We start from the raw sequence: 20313 nt of genomic DNA, 5'->3' as shown, positions 1-20313 counted from the left end.
GCCGCACAATAATCGATGTCGAGGTCAGGCTTGCCAAGGCGGCTTTTGAATTTGTTCAAAAACAAAATCGAACAATAAGCTGTAACATCAACGATTGTCTTATAGCCGCGGCCAGTAGTTTTTTTAAGTGGCGACTTTGTTATTTTGGTCTAAAAAGTCATGAGCAGCATTGACGATTTGAGCCTGATATCAGGTAAGTTGATATACTCCAATTTGGCTTTACAATGCAATGGTGCTAACGGTTGTATTCCTTTTAAGGTTAGGGGGGCCGTTTATGCATTTCAAATGCCATATAGTTTGTTCTTGGTTTTTTATATGGTTTTTCAAAATGAAACTCCATCTGGATGCTTTACTGTACAAATTTTCAGTCGATTTAAGTCACAATTGTGTCAACAATTAATAACAAAACATTTTTATTGAATTCTAGGCATATCTAACATATCTCGAATATCCAGAGCTACTGGCGCATCTCTCTATAAATTTGACTCCACTTGTAATCTTTCTGAATGGCGAAGTATGTGTCGCGATGTTAACAAAAGTTTTACCACAGAGAGTCAAAAATTAGATGCGAGAAGGCCCTCCGAATCAACAAAAATCAACAAAGCTCTCAACTCTTGTGAGGAAAGTACATGTGATTATGCCAAATTGAAGCTTATTTATCAGTGCCTTGAAGAAGTTGTGTCTACTAATAGTATTACTGTTGATAAAAATACAATGAAGAAGTTAAAAGAACTGATCACAATCCACGAGGTGAAAAAGTACTTACACTTACCAAATACTTCAAAAGACCTAAAAGAAGAATTGACTTTGTTGGGGATTATTGATCTGCCGCAGTATGAATTCAGCTATGAAGAACAATTGTCTATAAAAAGTTGCTTGGAGGCAAAAATACGTGAAAAAATACACAGTTTTGTTAAAATGTAATTCATGCATGTACAAATGATCATCACATCATATAAATTAATAAGACTAAAAATGTTATTTTTATCAATTCCAGGTATGAAAATCTTGCAGGGTCTACTAAAGAAGTATTGAAAAACAATGACTCAATACTTCGTTCTAGATTGCAGCAAAAAGAAGAATTAGATAATATACATTGGAAAGACAAGATTGATGAAGTATGCATGGAACACAAAAGAGATTTGCTTCATTGTCGGAAAATGTTAAATCAGTGGAATGAACTCAGATGCAAAATTAATGAAAAAATTACTAAAGATTCAGAAAACTTATTACTCCAGGCGGAAATAGCAGAGATGAAAGTTATCATATCAAAACTGACTTGCACTATACGTATGTACAAAGAAACCCCAGAGACTGTTGAAGCCTTTAGAATACTCAATGCAAGCCTAGATGAACAAATTGCTAGGGTTAATGAAGAGATTGCAGAAAAAATTGAACTGAAGAAAGCATACGACGTCTTGAATAATACAGAGTACGATGAGATTTTGAGGAAGTATTTAGATATGTGCCATATAGTAAAAAAGAAAAGGAACTTGTTGGAAAAATTATAATAGATTTTATGTAACAGCTAATTTGTTGCTTTGTCAAAGCGACGTATTGTTAATTATATATAAGACGAATAGTAGAATCAATTAATTATTTTTATACAAATGTTAGTATTAAATAAGAAATTTTTTTACAAAGTCAATCACGGAAAATTGTAAACAATATGCGTATTTTCTCGTGTTTTGAATTCGTGATGAAGTTACAATAAGCGACCGCATACTTTGTAAAAAATGTATATAATTTATTAATGTCAGCGCATGCGTCAATTTTTACACAATCGCAAATAAATTATGAAGAAGTATATAAATAAAAACGTACATCGTGTGTGTAAGTTTTAATTAACCAATCCCAAAACAAAAATGTACAGGAGAGAGTTGGATACTTAGAAACGTAACATACGCTGTATCGTTGCTCCCTAGGAAAAGTATAAGCAGATTTTGTTATTCGTGCTGAAGACTAGCACGTTTCACGACTCAATGCTAGTGTTTTCGTAAAATGTTTTACTCTTCATGAGTAATTTGGAATTATGCGCTAGACTTCGTTGGGAGCGACGATATGTACTTTTGTAAGATGCATTTTATTGAAATATATGTACAAAGCATTGTTTCGGTATAATATCGCGTTGAAGACAAAAACAAAAATATATTAGAAAAAAATTGACCAGCCCTGCAGCTTGATCTCGGCCGTTACAACACGACTATAAAATTACACTATAACTTTCTTATTTTTATCAAAATTACAAGAATCCAGCCATCTACTTATATGCTCATGATTAATTCTTTTTCTTTCCAAACTTTTCAGTGTTGGCCAGCAGCTAACAGAAAAATAGAATCTGCTTTCAACAAACCTTCTTTCTTTTTTCTAAAAAATGTACTTATATATACTTATTCGTTGGTACAAAATATAGGATACGACTCTTCAAGACGATTGCGTACCCCTTGCCAATTTCAGTAAATTTTTCCGGCTCCATATAGGTACCTATATCCTTACATTATTATTTGGTATAGTTTCTTTAAAAATTCTACCCTTTTAATTGAACAGGTATCTATTTGATGGTTTCATAATGCAGCTTCCAGCTATTTTCCCGTTTCCTCTATTTTGTCCCATTTGTGTGTTGTACCCATCGCTGACCTGCAAGCCTTTCCTAAAGCCCGCATGTCCGTTTGGAAAGATTTTTTCTATCTTTTTCTTTCACGTATAATCTAAACTAAATAAATACAGTTAGGCGGTGCTGGCATTTTTAAATTTGACTAACGCCGTAGCGGGCCGAACCTTAAACAATCGAGCGTAGCACGCAGAGACCACGAGGGTCACGGCACATCTAATCTCTCTGTCTCTGTCTATATTTCTCCGTTCTCGGCTCATTCGAAAAGCAGCCAGGCAGCAGAGCAGATAGCCTGTGCTGTACCTCTGCGTGTGTAATCTCGGTGTGCGAGTGCGACTTGGGCACCGATTTTCGCTTAGCTCGACAGTCCAGTTCGGCGACTCTCCTTCATCGGCAATCACGCGAGAGAGCTCAGGGCTTCTCTCAGGAACGTCAGTGACAAGTGTCGGCAGTCGTGGAGCTCTAGCAGCTCGGCGACAGTAGTGCGCTTATATGGCCACCATCACCGAGGAGCCCGAGCAGTTGGACAGCGGCATGGGCAGCAGCGATGCGCGTTCACCCGAAGTCAAGACCCTGCTACCCTTCGACGACGAGGAAGACGAAGAGGTTCGTTTCTTTCTCATTTACGATGCACGTCGTTATCGGACCCCGCGCCTGTTATACAATCTCTGGAAACTCAGCGCTGATGGCTCGCTCATCCGCGTGAAACGAGTACTTGCTCTCCGTGTCTCTAGAGAGAGTGAGAGAGATAACTCTCGGTTATATGAGCAGTAGTACGCCGATTTCATTTGTGAAAAGTGGCTTGTCCTCCGAGGATTGACGTCTGGTCCGCTTGTTGACGGGGCGGCCTTTTAAGATTCTGCTGGGGAATGACTCGGTGAATCTCGACGACGCTTTAAATGGCTCCCGTACATCTGTGTTTATGGGGACTGCTTGATCTCCGTTCATCATTAATGGAAATGAGATTTATTGGTTTTTATTTCTTTTGCAGGATGAAACCCTTACCGAGAGACTCATCGGACTCACAGAGATGTTCCCTGAGAAAGTCAGGAACATCAGTTACGACACTGCTGTCTGCATGAAGAACTGCGTTAAAGGTTAGAAGCTTTCGATGTTCTATGGCAACTATGCATTCTATTGCGCTTTAGTCTTGCATTGCTCACTGAGATTGGATATCAATCAAGATAATGTAATAATTGCTGCCAATGTCATTACATGAAATCTCAATTTTACAGGTTTGTACTCCTTATCGTGTACTGCCACATGGTTGATCTTCAGCTCCTCTGCCATCCTTTTTGCACCCTTGATTTTCGAAATAGAACGTGCGCAAATGGAAGAAGCACAGCGCAATCAACAAAAGCAAGTTTTACTTGGACCAACCTCGGCTATGTCTGGACCAACTCCGTCTGGTTTCCCGATGGCTCCTCCTATTCAAAGATAATTATCTCACTGAAGCATTTATGAAACAACTTTAAACAGTTGTTTTTGAACCATTATTGCATTGTCACATTGATACATTTATTCTTGTTCACAAATATGTCTTACAACAGATAATGTCATGTGAATTAGAACAATTTAAAAGCGTTTTAGTAATAAAAAATCTGTTATTAGTGCTGAGTTTTAAAATTATGTGTAATATAGTAGTATAATACTGATGATAATTACCAAAAATTCACAATGTTACATCTAATATATATTTATAGAAGTCACTTATGGAGTTTGTAGCATTTTATTTACGTAGCGCTCTGCTCAGTAAATCTTTTACAAACTACATCATTCCAAATCATGGCATTCTTCAGCTAGTATGCTCTTTTTTTGTTTATGATGACTGTAGGCATAACTTTATATACAATGTGACATAAAATCACCTTTAAAATCATTCATAGTTCCAGCATGGTTTGATGTTGCGAACGATCGCACAATCAAATGATTTTGTACCATATCATTTAATGTTATGACATTAATTGCAAATTACAATAAAAGATGTGAAAAATCCCAAATAAAATTATTCAAAGCTTACTTATTAAAAACAGCAATGAACTCATAATTTAAAGTAAAGAAGATAATTAAATACATTTATTCATTTTGCTTAACCTACTACGCTTTTTACACTTATATTTATTATTTTCTTGCCAGAAAAGACCAAAAATACCGCAGACTACGCTTCTATCTCCCCTAAGCAATAAATACTCATTACAATGAATCAAATAAAAGAATAATATTTATTAATTTAGTTCATTAAAATTATTCCATCTTACAACAAATTCTTAAGCCTTAAAAAATCTTACAACTCGAACAACATACTGTCTACATATTGGACATTCTGACATTTGTTTTCCACATTGAATACAACAAGCCATGTGGCCACACTCCAAAATTACACACTCAATTGGAGCATCCAAACAAATTTTACATAGTGCATCTTCATCTGCAGTTTCAATCACTAAAAAAGAAAAAAATCATAAAGCTGATGTAACTGATGTTCATTAGTAGCTGTAGCTGTGCATTTGTATAATAAGATAAAGAGTTTTCCTTCAATTCTATCAATAATACATGTCTATTCAAAAGATGAATAGTTGAGGAAATAAAGCAGTGGACCACCGATTTTTTTAGCAGTAAGATGGATCTTAACGCAGTCTTTTGCATCTGATTCGTAAGAACGTCTACAAATTTTTTAAACTAGTGAGATTGATTACTTTTTTGAAAATGCATTATTGCATAAATAATATGCATTTTAAAAGGACATTTCGAGGAGACATCAAATAACAAAATTCGTTCTCCGAGATACCTGGTGCTCAGGGTGGACGATGTAAACGTCGTCTCCTACAGTTTTACGAAAAATTGTAACTTATAGTCTAGGCGCTGAGCACTTTTCGTCGGACTTGAATGGTCAGTAGATCACTAAGGTTTTTTCTATGTATTTAACACGAATATCGAGGTCGGAATGCCCAAAAGTGGCCAGGTAATTTGTTATTAACAAATTAATTGTTAATATTTAACAAAATTATGTTATTTCGAACCAGGAAACATTTTTTAGATTCTTTATATGATTCTAAATCAAAAATATTCTTATAAGATTTTCTGAAAAAGGCTTTGTTTTTGAGTAAAAATTGATCAAGTTTGATAAAATTGAGAAAAAAATCGCGATTTTGACCGGATTTTAGTACTCTTTTACGCGAATTACCTGACCACTTTTGGGCATTCCACCCTCGAAATTCGTGTTCAGGAGGCAAAAATATATAGAAAAAACCTTAGTGATCTGCTGGCAATTCAATTCCGACGAAAAGTGCTCAGCGCCTAGACTAGAATCGAAACTAGTTACTCGGGGGTTTCCGAGCTAGATCGCTTAACACGATAAACTAAGGCGCAGATTCTGGTGACAAGGACTATTTGGAGTTTTCATTAATTATTTCTCAAAACTGTTTGAATCTACACCTTTCTTATAATATTTTAGTACAGGTACCTCGGATACCGGTACCATCGCGATATTCGTGTTCAGCGACCCCAAAAAACTTCGAATAACGAGTTTCATCTCATTATGTTATAATTTTCCGAAAAAAAAGGAGACGACGTTCACATCTTCCACCCTGAGCACCAGGTATTTCGGAGACCGTTGCCGTTGCGATATTCGCGTTCAGTGACCCCAAGAACTCCTGAGTATCAAAACTGGACTCATTTCCATCAATATTTACCTAGTTGTAAATTTTTTTATAGCACTGTGTGGCATAAATCCGTATCTATGTCACGCCTATCCGTGGCATAAATAGAGTCCATTATTGCACCGTGCTGATCGCCCTCGCTACGCTCGGGCGCTAACTGCACGGTGCAAAAATGGACTGTTTAGGCCACGTTTAGTTTTAACTGCGCCGTGTAAAAAAAACCCATTTAAGTCACACGTATCGTAATGTACTATTAAAATGCACATTGTTAATGCAATAGTGCATTAAAAAAAAAAGTAATTTATCTCACTAGTTCACAAAATTTGTAGATGCTCTCACTAATCGAATGACTCAACTAAAAGACAAGCTCAGTAAAAATCAAATCTTGCTTGAATGTGAATTAATATTATTCATGAACCTTCAAAATGCTTACCTTTTCTAGATTTTCTGTATTCTTCCCATAGCCTACAAGCTCTGTCTAATAACTCACACCTTTCTACACAGCCTTTGAAGTCTACTCTGTTAGCACTTAATAAGTCTTTGAGCTGTTTCACTGTCAAACTTTCAAGCTCCTGAATTTCTTTAATATCTGATAGTTTAACAATACCAGTCCACTGTAATTGAAATCATAACATATAAAATATTGAACTATATTTTATGCTATAGAATATTACTTTTTTTTAGACAACTGGATAATCAAAATCACCGTTTGTATTTCTGTAAACATTTCAGTGCGCTCTATGTGAGCTGTTTGAGCTGTTTCAGAAACTTCTTCTTGCTCCGTTATCACAGGTTCAGGTCCTCCATTAACAATTTCTTCACTTTCTGAAACTTCTTCGATTTCAATATTGTGGGCTACTCTATTTTCTGGTGTCTCTTGAACATCGTCAGGTGTAGTAACTTCACCCATCGGCCTATCATTTATTTGTGGACTTCTAGATCGACTAGATGGTGAATCTTCAAAAGTTTCAGGTGGTGTAGAACGATTTGATTGCCTCCTATCAATTGAAACAAAAGTTATATTCAACTATGATCAAGCAAGTGTGGATTTAATTCTCTTAAATTGCAATAATTACGTTTCGTTTGATTCTGTTCTATTTTCGTTTACTTGATTTCTTGGTGTATTTTCTATCCTTTCACTAGTTCTTCTACCTTCCGGGCCATTTGCAAAAATAATGAGTAAATTTACTAAATCTTCTTTTTCTGAAACAGCAAAATAATGTAGCAAAATAATTAACTACTTGTTAGCAATAGACATGCAATTAGAATTTAAGAGCCTTACCTATGCAGCCTCTAAGAGATACGTTCTTTGCCAAGAGATATTGTCTTAAATATTTGGAGCGCATTTGTAGTATTTGACTTCTAATAAGTGGTCTACGAGAGAGCATACTGCAGTTGTCGCAGCTCAGTATTCTGTCAAATCGTCTTATAACGCATTCTGTACAAAAATACCTTAAACAATCCATACATTGTTTCTGCAAAGCAAAAAACATGGGAGTGACAATCAAAACACATTAGACTCTTCCAGGCACAACAAAGAAAGCCAGATGGAAACTTTGGTGGGATCATCCAAAGCAGAAAAACAAAGGACTTACTTTCCTCTTGAAGAAGGTGAACTTGATGGCGCAAGCTTCGCAAGCCATCTCGACATGTATATCTCGTGAAAAGAACCGGGTTCTCTGATGGCTCGCGGCTGATGCTCGCATGGAGGTTAGTCAGATCATGGTCGAAAGCTTTTCTGGAATGCTTTTTATAATCGTTTTTTCGCAGCCGCCACCTTGTAGCCTCGAGTCGTCAGTGTGGACTCGGAAAAACAAGTTGTCGTCGTCCCCCGAAAAAGCGTCAGCGAGGATTGCGCACTGTGAGAAGCAGCGACAAACCCTTTTGATTATCACGGACTGGTATTAATTGTTGGCTCACTCTGACAATAGATACGCGCAGCTACTTATAAGCAGGCAAAAATACCCGCGTTGTTATTATATAGAAGTATGTGTGTGTGTGTGTGTGTGTGCGGAGCACTGGTTTGCTGCTGCTGATACGAAGTGAAATCGGAGTATATACACTGCAGTATGCCTCGATTTTCACCTGCGTCAACGGAGTCTTATCTCCGCGCGATTTCCGACGCCTGCTACTACTACTGTCAACAGCCGCGACCGAGCGCGAGGCCCATTATCATTCGCGCGCTTTGTTCGTCGATTCTCGTTCATTTGTCCTTCCCTTTTTGCTCCGAAAAATCGCTGCACTCCGGCACTCGTCCCTTTGACTCTTACGATCGCGCTTCTCGCACTGGCGCCGTATTCTGTAAGGATTTTCGTTCGAGTCGTACTGACTCGAGTCGAGTAGCGCTGCGCGAGCGGTATGCGAGCAGCCATGGTCCTAGTGACATTCTGGGGAATAAATGTTACCTACTTTTTCAGGACGGCTCGTACATATTTGATGAATGCGAATACTTACGCGCTTTTCTTGCGCTAAACGCACATATTAAAATAACAATGTGATTAATGATGAATGAATAATAATGAATAAATAATAATAATAAATAATAATAATCATAATGAATGAATAATTCGAATTTAATGAGCTTATGAGTAAAAGAATAGAAGTAAAGAAAAATAATAAAATAATAAAAGTAAAAGAAATGAAATTTTTTGTTTATTTTAACTAGAAAAATGTATTACATTAATAGAAAATTACAAAGTTTTATCATTTTTTAAAGATATAAATTAAGGCAATGTAGAAGCTATCCATAGCTCTTAGAATCTATAATAAATTACAGATATTGAAGTTATTAAAATATAACTACCGAGGGATAGTTGAAGCAGAGGAAAAACATTTTCCTCTGCAGTTTATCAACGATAATAAGCTTGTATTATTCTTTGCCTCTCTGCAATCCCAGCAGGGTGATCTCTTGGACGTTGAAGTAAACGAACATTACGTTGTCGTATTGGTGGTATGTTATCATTACTAAATAGTGAAGTACGCTATTGCCATGTTTACTTTAAGTCAGCGCAAGACTCTTTAGAAGTTGAAACTGTTTTTGATAAATATGATTTGTCTAAAAAAAATTTAATTGTTTTGAGATCTTGCAGATTAATGGCAGAAGCCATGAGTTGAGCATAAAAATTTATGTTGTATTCCAAAAGACTTTTTACAATTTTAACAAAACGATACTAAAAAAAATTTAAACCACCTCAGCACTGTTAAAAAAGAATAAATTAAATTCTGATTATAGTACTATATTTTGTATTTTGAATAAAAAAACATTATTATTTTAAATAAATAAAAAATTAAATAAAAAATTTTGTAATAAATTTTTCTACTTGAAATAAAAAAAAATTTCATATCTTAGTGTTTCTTCTTTTACTCATAAGCTTATTAAATTCGAATTATTCATTCATTATGATTATTATTATTTATTATTATTATTTATTCATTATTAATTTATTCATCATTAATCACATTGTTATTTTAATGTGTGCGTTTAGCGCAAGTAAAGCGCGTAAGTATTCGCATTCATCAAATATGTACGAGCCGTCCTGAAAAAGTAGGTAACATTTATTCCCCAGAATGTCACCGCTCGCGCAGCGCTACTCGAACGAAAATCCTTACAGAATACGGCCCCTGTACCTATATCTCAACTTGGACTATGCTATATTTATTATTATGTTTTTTCATACGTGCACATGCGCACATATATATAGGTCGAAGAGAGAAAAGTCGCGGCCCGGCCGAGATGTCAAGACCGAAGTCCAAGGGGCACACGCACCGCGCACGCGATTATACGCGCAGCTTATGAAATTTTACGTCAGTTGCAAGCATAACAGGTATATCATTCAACCCTGGGAGCGGCTTTTCATTATTACATCAAGCAGTTTCCTATATTTCTTTTTTTAATTTAATTGCGTTGACTTTTATTCTTACGCTACGAAATACAAGACATTGTTTTTTTCGAGGGCAGGGAGTTTAATTTTGCGCACGTGAAATATGAAATCAAAAGACATCGAATTTGAAAAAAATCTTGTGCGATTCACAACTCAAAAATATATTTGCTTACTTCAGCAGAAAAAATGTACATCTTGTACAGGGTTCTTATGTAAGGTTTGAGGTGTACTAGGAATATTTTTTTTTTTAAGAATTTGCCAAAAATTTTTATCGTAGAAATTATTTTATTATAGTCTGATAAATTAAAAAAATACGTAAAATATAAGAGTTAATATTTCCGCCGTTTGACAATTTCTGGTTTGAAGTTAATTGGATGCGTTTCTTCTGAAGCTGTATCGTCCTCTTTATACACTTTGATTGTTTTGTCAGCTTCAGTTGTGATCATTCTGGTTCCTGACATGTCAAAAGTTATGCTAAATATTCCTGCTTCAGAATCCATAGAACCAGGTTGAACCGGAGCTTGTAGCCTTTGGAAATTATACCCAGTACGCCAATCCCAAAGGTACATACTTCCGTTATCAGCTCCAGAAACTAGAACTCCATCTTCATTGGCTGCAAGACAGTTGATAATGGCATTGTGGCCAGACAAATTCTGTATAAATTTGCCGTCCACAGACTTCCATTCTTTAATGTTGTCAGGAGATGCTGAAGCAAACATGTCGAGGGTTGGGTGAAATGTCAATGCTCTCACACTTTTCTTGTGGTTAGTGAGAGTCACTCTTGATTTCCCTGCTGCCAAGTCCCACAACCTGATTGTACAGTCATGGCTACCGGTGATGACCTGAGGGTCGTGCACTTGAGTGATAACGCTTGCCACAGTGTTTGTGTGGCCAGTAAGGGTGTGGACATTTGCTTTGGTGCGCATATCCCATACCCTAGCAGTGCAGTCTCTGCCAGCAGTAAGCAAAATATCTAAGGTAGGATGGAGAGCTAAAGAATATACAGCTGATAGGTGACCATGGTAATGTCTAATGACCTTGTTATATTCAAGGTCCCAGCACTTAACTTGTCTGTCTTCTCCGCATGAAAACAAGTACGGGTGCCTTTGAGAAAAGGCTAGGCCTCTCACACTGCTAATGTGACCAGTAAGTGAAATTTTTAGCTTTCCTGTAGCCAAGTCCCAAATTTTGATAACACGATCAGCCGAACCAGTGGCGAACCACTCATTGCCAGGTTCGATTGCAGCGCAGCGCACCCATCCAAGGTGACCACTAATAACTCTGTATAATTTCCATGGGGCGTGCCACTTTGGTTTGGCCATGGGCATGACCTTTTTGATAGGATTTGTCATAATATTCGCCACTGTGTTATCGGTTTGCGCAGGAGTGCTGGAGGCTATTATGGCTAAGCTGTTGCTGGTGCTGTTGCTCGAGCTCTCGGCCTCGCTCGGCGTAGAGCTTGCGTTGATCTCTTTCCTCTTCTTCATTTCATTTTGTAAATTAACTTGTTGAAGAACTGTGCCATAACTGTCTTTGGCTTTTACTGCCATTTTCAACTTTTCCATCGATGGGTCGACTGGTGGTAGCATTCCTTGGTTGGCGAGAAACATGTCGTGTGTCCGTTTCAGCGAACGGAACACCAACGTGTGCACCGAGTGACGCTGCACATCCATTTTATTAGTTGTTATCTAATATTTATTCTAACATTAATTTCTCTTTTCGTTATTCGCTTCATACGTCTTCTTCTAAGTATCTTAGACAACTGAAAAGCTTTCTCGCGGCACCATAACACAACACTGTTGGCCGTTCACAGGTTAGTTCATGCTGTGATAGCATCACACATATCCTAAAATGAGGCACCCCGACCACCGCGGCGCGTCAGTCTAGTTTCTTGCGTTCTGATGGTAACAGAGTGCAGCTTAGTCGGTAACATATCGGTCATGCTTATCAACTTAGTTTTTATATGCAATCGGCGCATCGAAATCAAGGAATAAATCTAAAACCGAAATGCTTAAACCCAGCTATCCAAGGCGTCGCGATTATTCTTAATGAGAGAAGTAATTAATTTAGAAAATACGTCGGCACACCGGAATAAGAAGGCTAGCGAAAGCAGCAAATACATTTAAAACAAAAACCCTCAAACCCAGCTACCCCACGCGTCGCTATTTTTTGTGATAAAATATTTATTTAAACAAGACGTCGGCACATCGGACGAAGGCTAGCGAAAGCGAGGAATAAATCTAAAACAAAAACCCATCTACTTCACGCTTCGAGATTTTAGAGAATAATATGTTTTAATAAAAGATCTTCTTTTTAAAGAATACTCCTCGCTTTCGCTAGCTTTCCTCCGACGTGCCGACGAATTTTTTAAATAATATTCTATCACAAAAAATAGCGACGCGTTTTTTTAAATTAAGCTCGTCTTATTAAAAATCGTGACGCGTGGGCTAGCGCTCGGTTTAAGGGTTTTGGTGTTAGATGTATTCCTCGCTTTTACTCGCCTTATTATTATATTCTTCGATGTGCCGACGTATTTTCTAAATTAATTACTTTTCTCATTAAGAATAATCGCGACCCTTGGGTATAGCTGGGTTTAAGCATTTCGGTTTTAGATTTATTCCTTGATTTCGTTGATAAGCATGACCGATATGTTACCGACTAAGCTGCACTCTGTTACCATCAGAACCCAAGAAACTAGACTGACGCGCCGCGGTGGTCGGGGTGCTTACTAACTCTCGGGGTGCCTCACTTTAGGATGGGGCTTTGCGCTCTTCTATTAAGGAAGGTCTATCTTCGTTGGTTCCGTTCCCTTGTTGTGTGAGTTCCGTTGCGTTGTACCGTGTCTTCTTGTTCTGCACAGAACAGAAACGTTGTTTCCAATCTATTGTTCTAGCCCGCGCATGTCCGTACTATTTCATTTCAACATTTTGTCAACAAAAAGGCAGCTGAAAATAGTGAAAATAAATCGAAAAGAACTCTTCATAGCCATTTAAAACAAATAAAGCAAATGAATGACTGTGCGCGCACCTCATTTGTCTCTAAACATAGCCTGCAAATGTGACTTCACCCCCGCACCACTTTTGAATCTTTTTGTCTCTTATCCTCTTGTGAAAAATCGTTAAATCTATCAACAAGCCTAATACATTTAGTACAGCAATTGATTTTTGTTCGCATTTTTGTTGACAAAATTTTGAAATGAAATAGTACGAACATGAACTGCAACAATAGATTGGAAACAACCTGTGCAGAACAAGAACACACGGCACAACGCAACGGAACTCACAGAACAAAGGAACGGAACGCTTTGTAGATAGGCGGCTATAGCTATAGGTATATTGAACTATCCAGAAGTTGAAGAACCGCCGTAAGCATCGTCGCGGTCGCCCGATGTTCCAGCCCTCGATTGTTGATATACTTAAGAAAATAAGAACACTATAATACACAGTATGGCGGAGCAACGCGGGATCTTTGAATATAATACTTTCTTATAGCTGGCTAATTCGCAATTTTGCGTGACGCAAGTAAATAGGTTTCTGGTTATCTTGTCAATGTAATTCCTACCTTGGAAGAGGTGATACAATCGCTTTATTAAATTTCCAATCATTAGTATTGAACGTTTTTGCCTTTCTTTGGACTACACGTAATCTCTGACTTATTTTTGCCGCATATGTTTTTCACATATATTCAACTTTCATTGTTAAAACCACTAAATTACCAGAATAATCGTCGAAATCTTTGATAAGATTCACTTTCAGAGGTATTTCGAGCAATAATAAATTAAACAGACTGTGCGCGTATAAAAAGAATCTTAAATAGAATATTTGCTACTGCACTTTAATTGGTATAATGTTACTAATATCTATAAATGATCATAGCTGATAATATTTATCTAATTACTTACCTCACTCAAAAAGGTTGTAATATTTCACAACTGAATTTATTAAAAATTTATTAAAAATTCATAAAGGCAAATAAAATATATGCAAAAAATCTAAATTGACAAATATTTTACCAGATCTAATTAAGCATCTAATTAAGCACCAAGAATTTTGAGGTCTAGTAAAGATCGTATACTTGTTATTTATATTTTCATTGTAATTAAATAAAACTTTTTAATAGAAAGAGTAGAAAGCTGTAAATACCTAGGCCTAATTTTTGATTACAACATGAAATGGGGCAGACACATTAAGTATATAATAAACAAAACAAAATATCTAAACTATATCTTTGCCAAATTTTCTAATTTTACGAACACTAACGTACTAACTACCCTGTATCATGCACTATTCCACAGTATAGCAACTTATGGAATTATTGCATGTGGAGGTGCGTATCAAAATTGTCTGAACCTACTCCAGAGGCTGCAAACCAGACTTATAAAAACTATTAGCAAAAATACCTTTCTTAACAATAATTACCCTCCTAACATAGAATTTTTTATACAGATGCGTTATATTATCACCATTCCAAACTAAAAGCACTATATCAGACAAGTAAGTCCAATACTAGAAATACGAGCATTCTGTTACCTAGAATAACAAAAGCGATAAGTAACAAGAATAGTTACATAATAGCTATTAAACTATTTCATGACCTACCTAATGAACTTAAGGTTATATCAAACAATAAGAAAACGATAAAAAGGAAAATAAAAATATTGGTTAAAAATATCAAATATAGTTATAAAGCAACTCATTAAATATAAATGTAATTTGAAATAAAGGCTATAACACCGTTAACTAGTTTTATAAAAACAAATCTTGAATTGTTTAGTTTTAGTATTAGTATGTAAGTTTTAAGTTTAAGTTTTGTAAACCGGCCCTATGTACAGGTAAACTTGTTTTGCCTCTATAGGATATGCAACTGTTATCTATAGCTAGATAGACAAACATGTAGTATTATTGTACTGGTTAAATAAATAAATAAATTATCAATGACCCATATTTTATTCATAATATAATATAATGACCTATCGCTTTTATTTTCAATTATTGAAACACAGCAGCATAAGCACTTTCATCTGTATGTACATAAAATAAATAATAAGAATCGCATTAGTAGAGTGAAAGAAGCATAAATCTATAATTTTGTAATAAGAGGGACAGATGTATAACCATAATTTATTTCATGATTGATATTTAAAACAATTTATTTATATTTTAATGTTGTTTAATCAAACCAGTTTCTGGTGTAAAATTGTTTAATATAACAACAACAAAAATTACAGTCGACTTTGCATCACTTTTATACAGAAAATGCAAAACACTCAATGATGCAAGAAAACAAATTTCTAAAATATCTCGTGTCGAGGAACATTATTTTGTTTGTTCATATTATTTATAAAAGTCTAATCACGCTCTGAGTATCCTACGATTAATCGAATTTCACTGATTTGTCAAACAAAAATTGATACTCTTTGGATTTATAATAACAATAATGATATTGCACTAATAATAAACTAGTAGTTGCATTTTTTTTAATAGTAAGGATAATTTTTCCACTTGAATGCAACTGTTTATTTAAAATTTTTTAGTGTATATCTTCTTGCGCTTTATAAAAGGCAATTTATAATAAAGAACTATCGAGAACACGTTATTATTTTAAGACGTTTCACAGCATCAAGAGCTTCTTGGATCAAAAAAGCAAGTTCCTGAGATCCGCGACGTTTAACATTATTCTAAATAATGATGCTATTCGATCAGCCGCAAACAAGATAACGTTTACAAAATTTGTAGAAATAATTTTTTATTTAGTACCTAAAAACGCACGTCTTTATAATAAAGTACTATACGTGTATATATGTGATAGGGTTAAAAGTTTTAAAATTCTTCACGAACGCAATATGAAGTATAATATAATATCGTGATGTTAAACATCATAAATCAACAATGTACGATGTCGAACGAATTTAGTGTATGCACGATCTTTAAATAATTCATTTAGCAGATCTTGTCGGTTTGAAGCGTCATTATTATATAGATCTTATTAAATACAAAAAATATGGCAGATGATTACGTTGAAGATCGCAAGCATGTAACATATTTCAACTACTCAATAATGCCTATTTATTTTATTAGCGCAGTAGTCAGCTATTCTTTGTCACTTAGCATTATCGCGAATACGAATCCCTTACCTCATTCTCTCGCCTTTTATTGATATACGCTTGATAATCGGCATTTTTTCATACATACGATAGATAGGCGTTTTTTTTTTTCATGCGGTCGTTCAGTAATAACTATAAGCACGTAATAGATACCATATACGAGAAGAATAAAAATACAAATCACTGCAGGCATTATGTACAATATTCGAGAGATGCTATACAGCGCGTCATCGAAGAGCAGTATTTTCTTTCGCAACATTGTAAAACGACAGATGCGAATCGCTGCGATTTCTCGCCTAATTAAAATTTTTACGACGATCCAGAAGATCACAGTCGAAAGTATTTATATGCGTAATATAACCTCAAAAAAATAAACGAACGCGAAGAATGCTCGTCGTATTATATAGAGCGGAGCTATACAAACTCGTCATTAAAAATTTAAAAGATCCGAGTCTAGCAGCAGCTTCTTCCGCTCTGCACGCACACATCACTCGCACGTACGCATATTACCATTGCACATACACGCAGGGTTGACTAGAAAATGCATTTGAAAACGCTGCACGCGTCGTCAGTATTTTTATTCGTTTCTTACGCACGCTGCACTAGCGCGGAAAGCGTCTTTGCGCGCGCACGCAAACACACACGCACACACGCACACACGCACACACACACACATATATTTATAGCAGTCCACTGGGCGGCATGAGCGGTTCGGCCGCGAGAGTCATGTTGAGGCAGAGCTCGTGGTCGCGCACGTCGCCCCAGCCGCCGTTGCCCTTGCGCAGCTTCGTCTTCTTCGAGACCGAGGCGACCATCAGGGTCAGCTGCGAGGGGTAGAGGTTGCTGCGCGCCGACTTGAGGACGTTCTGCACCTTGGCTATCACCGTCGTCGACTCGCAGTTCGTTTTCTTGTGGTGCACCCCGCTGGAAAAGCGTAGAATTTACATTAGCAACTTTCATGGCAAAACTTGCATAAATTTAATAGTATAGATAATACTAAATGCACCGACCACTCGCCGATGTGAAAGACGCGCGGCGCGCGCATCATCATGGTGATTAGGCCGGAGTCGAGTCGCGGCGCGACGCCGGCACCGCGACTCGGCGGAAGACAGGTCTGGGCGACGTGCTGCAGGCTCCAGTCCCAGTTGTAGTCGTCGTACGAGCAGAACTGCGCGGCGCACTTGCGCAGCTTGCCCCACGTCGCCCGGTTGAAGGCCATTCCCATGTTGTGCTTGCTCGAGATCCACGGTATCACCTCCGCCTGCGGGCGACAATTGGCCGTCGTTATTTTACATTGTTTTTCCGAATCGAGAGAGAGAGAGAGAGAGAAAAAGTGCGTTCGATATTGCTCGGGAATCTCGACCGTCTGTCATCGGCTTATCGATTGTAAATACAAGTATAATATCGCTACGCAAGCTAGAGTAGTGGTACGCATTACGATATAGTATACATTGTGCACCTAGATCATGCGCGCTCGACAACTCGTCAAAGTCAGCAATCGTGATAATGAACGAGTAATGCGAAGATGCGCCGCGGGCGATAATTCGCTGTCGTTTAGAATGCTGCACACTTTGATGCGTTTATATACACCGTATGGGTAGCGAAGCTCACCATCGGGCTATTATTCGAGAGCTGGATAAAATTGTCAAAGTGATAAAAAAGTCAAATCTACATAAAGCAAGCATAAAATTATACCGCGCGCAAGTGGAGGCAAGTCAATGATCCAAGAGGGTCTAATAATAATCAATCAAGCTTGGAAAGATTCGTTCGAATAAACAGGCCGGTGATCAATCAGTATCTGAAAGTGCAAGAGTCTGTGTGTTACGCATAAAAGAATATGAAATTTCAAGGGATTACTCGGGGTCACAGGACACAACTACGATCGAAGGCTACAAAAAATGCAAAAATTATCATGCACTTTCTTTACTTCATCAAATAAAACACAGGGAAAAACATCATCGAGAGACGCACATTCCCCGACTTGATTGATCCCGCATGATTGATGCCACTTCGGACAGCCATGTGTGGTAATTTTCCCCGCTAGAGGAACGCCGTGCGTACCATCAAACGAAAGTATATAAACATCGAAGTATGCACAGGCACGCATATTATACCAAAGAAAAAACAAGATCTACTTGATGCAGCGAGGGATCGGCGTATTTAACAAAGCTAATCAAAGTATCAAAAAAGAAAACAATGCTGACAAAGTATACAACAATATAAAAATGACTATATAATAGATATATAATATAAATTATGGGAAGTCCATAGAAGTGAGAGGTAGAACCTTTTGGTAGTGCTGATAGAGCCCGGGCAGGAGCTGATAGGCCCAGGAAGGCGCAGCGACGACCTGCTGGCCGGAATTCGCGGAGGAGGAGGTGGCGGCGGCCGCCAGTCCACCCTCCTGCATGTGCCTGCCAAGACTGTTTCCAGCGCTCGCGGTCTCCTGCCTTTTCAGACCCCTCAGCAGCTCCTTCTGCGGGCGTCATCACAAAAAAATCGTCGCATTTTCAACCTACCGTCCCTCCTTCTACTTTATAGCTGTTCAACGTAAGCGCGTGTGTAAACCGCGCTTTCGGAAGGATGGGAGACGCATCAATATTCTTTTCCCGGGGATGAGCGCGATGCGACAAAACAATGCAAAAAGTATTAGTCCAGGAGAATTAGACCCTAAACCTTTGAAATGTGGCTGTGTCGCGACGTAGATTAGATATTGGTTTTCGAACAAGTTGTGCTATTTGCAGGAAAAATCATAAACTGCGAAAAAACGCAAAAATTGCGCGAACAAAATTTTTTCCGATATTTCTTAATATAACTCTTTGACTATGCAAGATAGAGAAAAAAGGAATGCTTACGAATTGGTTCTTTATGAAATTCTCTGCAAGATAGAATTGGTTTCAAATCGATATATTCCATTTTTTCGTTGAAAAATGGCGATAAATGCAAAAAAAGTAGTTAAAAAATGAGGTTATTTAAAGCGTTTGTTTCGCAGATAAGAAATCATCCAATCACGCTATAAATTGGGATTTAAGAACCTTATTACAGTATGAAACAATAAGCCAAAGGCCGGTTTGATTGGCCTGATAGTTTTTGCAAAATGAATTGTTAATTAATTCCCGCGAAAAAATTTACGGCATTTTTGCGTTCGTGCCAGGCTTATATTTTTTAATTTATACCTCTAAACTATAATACGCAATATTGTAAATAATTAATTTTTGAAGCGGATTTGGCTACCGATAAAAAAAGTTTCTTTTAAAAAAAATTTGGCCAAATAGGTGCTGAGATACTAAACGCCAAAGATCAAGAGTGTTTGCGGTATAACTACTATAGCGGTAGCGTTCGGCGCGTCAAATCTGCGGGGAGTGGGATAGAGTACAAAACTTGAAATCGACGCTTCAAATCGAGCGCGGCGCAAAGATTTTGGTGATTTTTTTTTTAAATCGATGTAGTAAAGTGAGAGAAATTGGGTCCACCATAATTATGACAATTTAAGCACCTACAGTATAACTACTTATAATTTGGCATTTTTTTATGTTGCTAATAATCAATGATTATAATTATGTCCATGCAAGGATTGTGTTGTTCATTGCAAATTTCTATTTTTTTAAACTAAAACTTAGTTCCATAGTTTTATTGTTATTGTTATTACTACTCGAAGAAGCGTAAGTGCAAATATATTTATATTGTTATGTCCTCATTTCTCTGACCTGAGGTTTATTGTCCTTTCGGGAAATTTCCTGGGTAAATTTTACGACAGCTCCCCCCCCTACCCCGCCTTCCATCTTCGACCGTCTAACTCCACCCCTGACGCACCATATATTCGAGAATTAACGCAGGTAGACGGTATTTATGTGTCGAGAGAAAGAGAGAGAGAGAGAGAGAGAGAGAGAGAGCTTATGCTGCTCTCCTCGGAAGTAAGCTGCGCAGAGGAGAGACGAGTGTAAGAAAGGGTGTTGGTACGAGGTGCATGCATAATGCGCCGCTGCTGCTCATGTGTGTGCGTGTGCGATTTTTCGAGGAACATTGTGCTGCGTGAGGGCGCACGGCGAGATCGCTATA

General features: G+C 37.3%; 5 protein-coding genes across 12 annotated transcripts in view; 2 read left to right on the top strand and 3 right to left on the bottom strand.

Moving 5' to 3' along the window:
* The first annotated feature begins 40 nt into the window (after window positions 1-40).
* LOC100679700 lies at window positions 41-1823 on the top strand. Its single transcript, XM_003424868.5, has 3 exons — window positions 41-193; window positions 428-920; window positions 998-1823. Exons 1-3 carry the CDS (start codon window positions 160-162, stop codon window positions 1509-1511), a joined length of 1041 nt encoding a protein of 346 aa, XP_003424916.1. The 5' UTR covers window positions 41-159; the 3' UTR covers window positions 1512-1823.
* Window positions 1824-2784: 961 nt separating this feature from the next.
* On the top strand, window positions 2785-4819 carry LOC100113711 (mitochondrial import receptor subunit TOM22 homolog). The gene is made up of 3 exons (XM_001600152.6): window positions 2785-3217; window positions 3603-3708; window positions 3847-4819. The coding sequence occupies exons 1-3, from the start codon at window positions 3104-3106 to the stop codon at window positions 4050-4052; spliced, it is 426 nt and encodes a 141-aa protein (XP_001600202.1). The 5' UTR covers window positions 2785-3103; the 3' UTR covers window positions 4053-4819.
* Window positions 4811-8597, bottom strand: Rffl (ring finger and FYVE-like domain containing 1). Its single transcript, NM_001142869.1, has 6 exons — window positions 7866-8597; window positions 7553-7745; window positions 7347-7473; window positions 6977-7268; window positions 6704-6884; window positions 4811-5054 (listed from the first exon to the last, which is right to left on the bottom strand). The coding sequence occupies exons 1-6, from the start codon at window positions 7974-7976 to the stop codon at window positions 4879-4881; spliced, it is 1080 nt and encodes a 359-aa protein (NP_001136341.1). The 5' UTR covers window positions 7977-8597; the 3' UTR covers window positions 4811-4878.
* A 1819-nt stretch (window positions 8598-10416) lies between these two features.
* On the bottom strand, window positions 10417-12015 carry LOC100115457 (pleiotropic regulator 1). Its single transcript, XM_001600126.6, has one exon. It carries the CDS (start codon window positions 11822-11824, stop codon window positions 10481-10483), a length of 1344 nt encoding a protein of 447 aa, XP_001600176.1. The 5' UTR covers window positions 11825-12015; the 3' UTR covers window positions 10417-10480.
* A 3259-nt stretch (window positions 12016-15274) lies between these two features.
* The window catches only part of LOC103315305 (alpha-1,6-mannosyl-glycoprotein 2-beta-N-acetylglucosaminyltransferase), a 43341-nt gene continuing 38302 nt past the window's right edge, over window positions 15275-20313 (bottom strand). For 5 of the 8 annotated variants that reach the window (XM_031924816.2, XM_031924819.2, XM_031924817.2 and 2 more), the window contains exons 7-9: window positions 18542-18730; window positions 17265-17515; window positions 15275-17178 (exon numbers count right to left, since the gene is read on the bottom strand). In XM_031924816.2, the coding sequence (XP_031780676.1) occupies window positions 16935-17178; window positions 17265-17515; window positions 18542-18730 (684 nt within the window). In that variant the 3' untranslated portion in view covers window positions 15275-16934. The remainder of the gene's footprint in view (window positions 17179-17264; window positions 17516-18541; window positions 18731-20313) is intronic. The other 3 variants (XM_031924821.2, XM_032596396.1, XM_032596397.1) reach the window with 1 other exon arrangement.

This window comes from Nasonia vitripennis, chromosome 2, assembly GCF_009193385.2.
Source record: "Nasonia vitripennis strain AsymCx chromosome 2, Nvit_psr_1.1, whole genome shotgun sequence".
In the NCBI taxonomy this organism is placed as follows: Eukaryota; Metazoa; Arthropoda; class Insecta; order Hymenoptera; family Pteromalidae; genus Nasonia; species Nasonia vitripennis.
The sequence above is the reverse complement of the archived record's forward strand: the minus strand, read 5'-3'. Positions and strand labels throughout refer to the sequence as shown.